The 7875-nt window shown below is 45.2% G+C and overlaps 1 protein-coding gene across 1 annotated transcript; it reads right to left on the bottom strand.

The window, feature by feature from the left end:
- Positions 1 to 5901: 5901 nt before the first annotated feature.
- On the bottom strand, positions 5902 to 6441 carry LOC135226734 (uncharacterized). Its single transcript, XM_064266442.1, has one exon. The coding sequence runs from the start codon at positions 6439 to 6441 to the stop codon at positions 5902 to 5904; it is 540 nt and encodes a 179-aa protein (XP_064122512.1).
- Positions 6442 to 7875: the final 1434 nt, after the last annotated feature.

The following is a 7875-nucleotide window of genomic DNA, read 5'->3' as shown; positions in this document are numbered from 1 at the left end:
CAAGAAACATCAGCTACCCTGCAGTAATAAGTGGTACGAGCACCAACCTGAGGGAGTGATAGAAAACGACCAGGCAAAGATCCTCTGGGACTATGGTATCAGAACGGATAGGGTGATACGTGCAAATAGACCAGACGTATCGTTGATTGACAAAGTCAAGAAGAAAGTATCATTCATTGATGTCTCAATACCATGGGACACCAGAGTTTAAGAGAAAGAGAGGGAAAAAATGGATAAGTATCAAGACCTGAAAATAGAAATAAGAAGAATATGGGATATGCCAGTGGAAATCGTACCCATAATCATAGGAACACTAGGCACGATCCCAAGATCCCTGAAAAGGAATCTAGAAAAACTAGAGGCTGAAGTAGCTCCAGGACTCATGCAGAAGAGTGTGATCCTAGAAACGGCGCACATAGTAAGAAAAAATGATGGACTCTTAAGGAGGCAGGATGCAACCCTGGAACCCCACACTATAAATACCACCCAGTCGAATTGGAGGACTGTGATAGAGCTGAAAAAAAAAAAGAAAAAATAATTTCTTCCTCTGGTTTGCTTCTGTAGCTCCAATCTCAGGCTGATGGTTACTGTCGTTGTGGTGGTCAGTTGCTGGATGACGACCTCCAAGTACCTGACCGTCTTCCCCTTCAATTGGGCTGAATAACTGGTTGCCGGACGAAGCTCCTCTGTTCCTAGAGGTTCCATTTACGTCGTTGTCGTTTAATCCTTCATTTCTTTCCATCATTGCTGAGTTTTGCTATTTGACCCATAGCTGGACCCTACCCCATCAGGAATAGGTACTCATTTACAGCTGAGTAGACTGAGGAAATTATGGTAAAGATCCTTTCCCAAGGAATCAACGCCGAGGAGAGCGGTCACCCATCCAACGACTAACCAGCCCCAATGTTGCTTAACCAGTCTATTGACGGCCTAACCAAAAAATATACAGATACAGGAGAAAGACAAGCAGAACCAGTACAAAAAGAGGCATGATTCAGTAGCAAAAGCCTTCCAACCTGAAGGAGTGATAGAAAACGATCAGGCAAAGATCCACTGGGACTATGGTATCAGAACAGATAGGGTGATACGTGCAAATAGACCAGACGTGACGTTGATTGACAAAATCAAGAAGAAAGTATCACTCATTGATGTCGCAATACCATGGGACACCAGAGTTGAAGAGAAAGAAAGAGAAAAAATGGATAAGTATCAAGACCTGAAAATAGAAATAAGAAGGATACGGGATATGCCAGTGGAAATTGTATTCATAATCATAGGAACACTAGGCACGATCCCAAGATCCCTGAAAAGGAATCTAGAAAAACTAGACGCTGAAGTAGCTCCAGGACTCATGCAGAAGAGTGTGATCCTAGAAACGGCGCACATGGTAAGAAAAGTGATGGACTCCTAAGGAGGCAGGATGCAACCCGGAACCCCACACTATAAATACCACCCAGTCGAAATTAGAGGACTGTGATAGAGCAAAAAAAAAAAAAAAAAAAAAAAAATAATAATAAATTTTATTTTCAGCTAAAGTCTGTATACTTGGAGTATACAAAGTACAAACAGTAACATACACAATCTAGACACATCAGATAACATGATAAAAAAATGAATAATCGGCAATATTTATACAGTTGCTGAAGAAGTATAAATGATTGTATAAAATTAAATTGCAGCTAGAGACCTTACGTGGTTACAGCAGTAGCTATTCAGGTCCAGAGGGCTAAATACGAGAATTGTATGTAGAAAATTCCTAAATTGAAAAAAGTAGAATATCAGTAATAACAAAACCGCAGAAATATAATGATAATAACAGATAGCACTTTGCAAAGGCAGACATTAAGTCATTTAGGGAACAAGCGCCTCATTTTCCCATCTTTCCTATAATTAGATCTTCTTGCTTCACTCCTTAGGATGCTTTGTATGAGCGAATTGCTGCTGTTTCTCACTCAGGTTATCAGACTGGAAATTATTGTTCGCCTTACGATGATTTTTAAGTTGTCCAGGCGGTTTTCTGAGAACATCTGTGTGGCGGAGTGGCAGCGGGAGTGTTTGTGAGGCGTCTCAAAATGTCATTGTGCACAACAGTGATACGTCTCATGTTCTCTCGAGTATAGCTCGTCCAGAGGGAGCATCCATAGATACTGTACAAGCAATGCGAGCAGAAGAACAGCAGTTTCATGTCTCGGTGACAGAAGGCAAACCTCCTTGCAATCAATCCTGTTGCCAATTGCACATAGTGTTTATCATTATTACTATTATTATCACTCTCTCCTTTCTGTGAATGTTGCAGCAGGCAGAACCAGTTGTTCGAAAGAAGTCTCTTAAGCCAGACACAAATATACATTTACGAAAGACTGGGTTCTGTGTATTTAGCTGCCCTACATTCCGGGTTCACACTGAAGAGCTGTACACAGATTTTCAAGAAACAATTTCTCTGAATATCGCTATGAGGGAGGTTCTAGGGGATGATGCTCTTCACGGAATTGTGTTTTGCCAGTGTGCAGTGTTGAAAGAGAGAGAGAGAGAGAGAGAGAGAGAGAGAGAGAGAGAGAGAGAGAGAGAGAGAGAAACTGGTCTTCTTAAAGATACTCTTGTTTATATTGCATTTTTACCCCATCCTTATTTCAATTCACGCATAGTTTTACGCATATGGGAATGTTTCCCGTTTTTCATGACCCAGGTATTTTCTACGAAGATGACCCCAGTAGCTGTGACACCAAACTTATGAATTAAATAAATCTATAAAATCCAATAAACAAAACCTATGCAAATTTAATTTTGACGCAATCAGGCCAACAAATATTCCACATACATTTTAACCTATTTGATTTTCCGCCATCATGAGCGTTTACCCAGACAATTAAATCTACATTAATGACGCGGAAAAATGGTTAATCCTTTCATGGTGAAACGCAAATTCGTAACCCTATTCTGGGGTTTTGATTCGCCGTTGGTGTAAAGGTATGGCTTGATGGGGTCCCTTAATGGGTAATGGGGCGCCATCACGGCGCTTTTGGTTATTGACGAAATGAAGCAGCGCTCTCCAGCCCCTCCGCTCGGCTTCCCTTCCGCAAATGGAGACAATGAAGAGAAAGTCGATTAATGAAGGCTTTGTGGCCCTTTCGTTTTCATATTCAACATGTACACACACACGTACATATATATATATATATATATATATATATATATATATATATATATATATATATATATATATATATATAAAGAAAGTTTTTTTTTCCACGAAGGTCCAGTAAAATTTATGTGTTCGGATTAAGCAGCATATGTATTCAGTTAGAACAAGCCCAGACTTCAAATGCACTGTTTATCCATCTGACTGAAAATCTCATTGTATTAATTGGGGTGATACCTCGGTAATTGCTAGATCTAATGATTATGTTTCAAGAAATTTACTGGATCCGGCAATTATACAAATCACTAATAAAAACAACCTAAATCTTAGTCTGGGAATGTACCATTTGGACCCATATATTTGTAAGATGTTTATGAAGGACCTCAAAATAAATGAACAACTAATAAATTAGTCCCACATGTATTTAGTTATTAATTCTCTCTCTCTCTCTCTTCTCTCTCTCTCCCTCTCTCTCTCTCTCTCTGGTTCGATATTCTCTCTCCTCTTTCTCTTGCTCGATATATTATTTATATTTTCTTTCGTCTTTTCATTGATAATAATTTTTGTTGGGAAAATTTGTGTAAAAATTCATGATATTAAATTGTATATGCTCCCGCGTTGTTTTCAAAATGTACTGTTTTTCTGGAAGAATCACTTGTTTACTGCGGGTTTCTTTCAAGGTGTGGCTAGCCTATGACTCCTCCTCCTCTCTGTAGAGTGAAAATCGCCCTTATGGCTAATCTGGTAGTGTCAATTTGTATATTAAGCCTTCTTTTGACTATGGTGTTCTTTGTAAAATCAGTATGCCTCAGTAAAGGGTCCGAATAGGACCGAAAGTACTCGGCTAACTCGCTTTTTCATTTTTTTCCTTCGTGGCAAAAAAAACCTTTATTTATACATAGCATCAAGTTTTATATACTTCGTGATCAAGTTATTCATACACACACACACACACACACACACACACATATATATATATATATATATATATATATATATATATATATATATATGTATATATGTATATACACGTAATGTAATATTTTCCAATAATTAATTTTGCGGCCTTTAAAGTTGAGTAAATGTTCGTTTGCTTGCTTTGGGCACGAAAAGTTAATTTTGGTTTCTTTTTCTCCACCATGCGATATTTTTCCATTTGTATTGGTACCGAACCCATGAGTTTTGTTTCTTTAAATTTTGGATGTTTGTAACGAGTCGTTTGCAGGTCTTCACCTGTTTGTTTGTGTCCTTTCTCTCCTGGCTCCTCAGTCTGCATTCGGCTCTTCTGGATTACGAAGACAGCTTTTTCTACGGCTTCTCTGGCGGCATACTTGTACTTTTGGAGGCACTTTTTCCCTTGTGAAGGAGCTTGGTAATAGCCGTGCTGCTTGGCCAACACCGAGGAGTTTTTTCTATTGCTTGTGGGGACCTTCAACCGGAGGTCTGACACGGTACATCTGTCTTACCTGACCAATTTGTTTGCCTCTTGTGGGAGGCTCTTCCTGCATTGCCTCTCTGCAGCTAATAGAGCTGTTAGTCGTCTGAGTCTACTATTTCGTCGGTGCCTTGTGGAGGCACTCCTTCACTTTTACTCTAACGAATATCTTGAACCACATGCAAGAGAAAATCCATAAGGAAGAAAAATAGGTTTTACAAACGACAATTAAGATTAGAGGAGTATAAATCCTTTGAATGCAAACTACATGTGAAGTTCCGTATCAGGTGAGGAACCGCTGTCCTGTGTCCTGGATTAACCCAGGAGAGGCTGAGGACAGACACAAGCGTTATTTGGTAACCTTAGAAGGAGGACGAACTGATGCAATCGAAACTAAATAGCAAGATGAAGAAACTCATAAAAAAAGTCTCGGTTTCAATAAAATGGCAAAAACGAGATTCGTAAAGAATTTTCTAAGAAAAAATGCTGGACAAGATGTTGAGTGAACTGAGGATACGCTTCATCATCTATATTTTTAACTGTGCCAACAGCTTTGTCTATATTGGATGTCAAGGTGGGACAAGAGATACACGGTGGAGGAGGCGTGTGGTTTATTGCGTCCTCAATTACATACTGACTCCAGTTGGCGTCTCCAACCAGCACACTTACTTGGCACCTGCTCGCCATGGGAAAACGTATCTTACCAATGCAGGTACTCCATCATCCCCCCCCCCACCGAGATTAATACATGGGTATACATGGATAGGCAATAATAAGAACAATACATGGATATACATGGATTAAATTGGATGCATGCGCCAGAGTAATGGGACAGATCCAATAAAAAATAAAATAAACAGATGCTGCTGTAATGTACGTGATTACACATAAGAAGGGTGTATGACAGTCAAAGACCTCATATGAAGTCATTCATCCAAGCTGGCCTCCTGGCGTGACGTGATGGGCGTGACTCCCGCACTGCTTGCGGGCTGGGTGTAGGGTGGCTGACCGGTGGCTGCTTGGGCATTGGAGGGGCTGGATGCGTGGCAGGTGTGGCCCACCCTGGCTGGGGCCCCGATGATGTGAGTCGCAGGTGCTTCCTGTTACGGAGGGAGAGGTGCCCGCTGCCGTTCAGTCTGACTAGGTATTGTCGGTATGGGAGCGTTTCCCCTATGATACCCATACGGTCCCACAGCTTGGTGGCTTGATTTTGCACTCACACTTGGGAGCCTGGGTTGATGACGGGAAGCGTTCTGGAGGGTCTGTTCTCGGTGAGGGCAGCACCATTGTCAGCCATCTGACGTTCTCTATGCCGGAGGGTTGCCCCTCAGTGTTTGTCTACCGTGAGGTGCCAGCGGGCCGTAGGTACGCCGTCTCGGAGCTGCCTGCCTGCTGCCATCTGGGTGGGTGACTTATTCATTCCGTGGAGGGGTGTGTTGAGGTATTGCAGCTTAGCCAAAGAGGATTTGTCCGTGTCGAGGTTGCTGCCGCTGCCCTTGTTGGCCATTATTATCTGCTTCCCAACCTTGACTGCGGCCTCTGCCCTACCGTTGGACTGCGGGTACTGGGCAGATGATAGTCGTACAGACACGCCCCACAACTTGAAAAATTCCCTCATTTCCTCGCTTGCCAGATTAGTACCACTGTCCGTGGAGATTTGCTCCGGGGCCCCCCACCTGGCGAAGTAGCGACGTAGCTGGGTCTTAATGTGAGAGGAGGAGGTACAGTGGGGGAAGTGGGCCAGCTCCAGCCAACCTGTGAGCCTATCTGCGTAGGCCATGTACATGTGTCCGTCGTGCTGGAACATATCTGCTACCGTCATCTGGAAGGGGTACTCGGGGGGCGGCGTGATGATGAATTCCTCCATGGCCTGGGATGGTGCGTGAACGTCGCATTATTCGCACCAGGAGTGGTGATACTGCAGGTCCCACTCGAGTCCAGGCCAGTATACCGTCTGGCACGCTCGTCGTTGCATAGAGTCCAGGCCTTGGTGCCCCGTGTGTAGGTTGGTAGCCACCTGCTGACGAAGAGGCTCTGGGATAACTAGGCGGACGTTGCCCTGTTCGAATGTGTATGTCACTAAGTCTTGGACGACGGCCAGCCTCTCCCTGACACCGTAGAAGGGCCGAAGGCATGCAACTTCCTGGGACTTCCTATCGGCCCAGTCCCCGGCCAGGACCCTGGCCATGAGCAGCTGATACACGGGATCGCTGATGGCGGCATGTCTGACACTCGCCTCGTCCACGACGCAGCTGTCGTGCTCTACTGCTGCCAAGACAGCGGCTGCTATGGCGTCAGTGAGGTCCTCGTCGAGGTCCACGTCGTGGGTGCTAGGATCGGCTTTCAAGGCGGGATATCGTGACAGGAAGTCTGCCGCACTGTTATGCTTCCCCGGTAGATACTTGACCCTGAAGCATTACTGCAGAGTTCTCTCCTTCAGCCTGAAGAGACGGGGGTTGGAGATTTCTGTAAGGGCCCGATCCCCCAGCAACTTGGTTAATGGGCGGTGGTCTGTCACGACAGTGAGGTTGGGGCACCCCAGCAGGAACAGCCTCGCCTTCTGGAGACACCAGGCTACCGCGAGGGCTTCCCCCTCCACAGCGGCGTAGCCAGCTTCGGCAGCGGTGAGATGGCGGCTGGCGCATAGCGCCAGGCGCCACCCGCCCGTGCAGCAGAAGGGCGTGGTGGCGGAGCTGCATTCGCAATACTGCTGGAGGATAACAAACCCTATGCCCTCTTTGCTCCAGTCGGTGATCGCTGCTGTGGGGTGACTCCTGTCGTAGTAGGCCAACCCGTCCTTTGCTAATTGGCAGATCGTGTCCTGGGCGTGATGGAATTTGGTGCGGAGTGCCTCGTCCCAGTACACTAACTTCCCCGTTCGCTTCTTGAGGAGCTCCCTGAATGTGTTCATGATGGGGGCTGTTGCGAGGAAGGGTGCCAGCTGGTTGACGAATCCGTACCACGCCCTTATGTCGGTGATAGAGGGCTGACACGGCATTGGGAAGTTCTTGATGGCCGCCAAACTTTCCTCTGTTGGCTTGTAAGCCTCCCAGCCCAAGTTGAAGCCCACAAAGTCCACTTCTCTTCTTGCGAACTAAAATTTCTCCGGCTTCAGGGTGACGGCCTTAGCTGCGCATGTTTCGAGGAAGTCATAGGTGTGCCAGAAAGCCCCTTCGATGCTGTCGTCGTAGAGCAGGGTGTCGTCCACGACTTGTATTTCCTCTGGATGTCGAGTATACGCATCGCCAGCGGAGCAGTGTCCCATGGGGGTACGTCGGTAATGAAATCCCCCCAGGGGGTG

Source organism: Macrobrachium nipponense, chromosome 15 (genome assembly GCF_015104395.2).
Source record: "Macrobrachium nipponense isolate FS-2020 chromosome 15, ASM1510439v2, whole genome shotgun sequence".
Classification (NCBI taxonomy): domain Eukaryota; kingdom Metazoa; phylum Arthropoda; class Malacostraca; order Decapoda; family Palaemonidae; genus Macrobrachium; species Macrobrachium nipponense.
The sequence above is the reverse complement of the archived record's forward strand: the minus strand, read 5'-3'. Positions and strand labels throughout refer to the sequence as shown.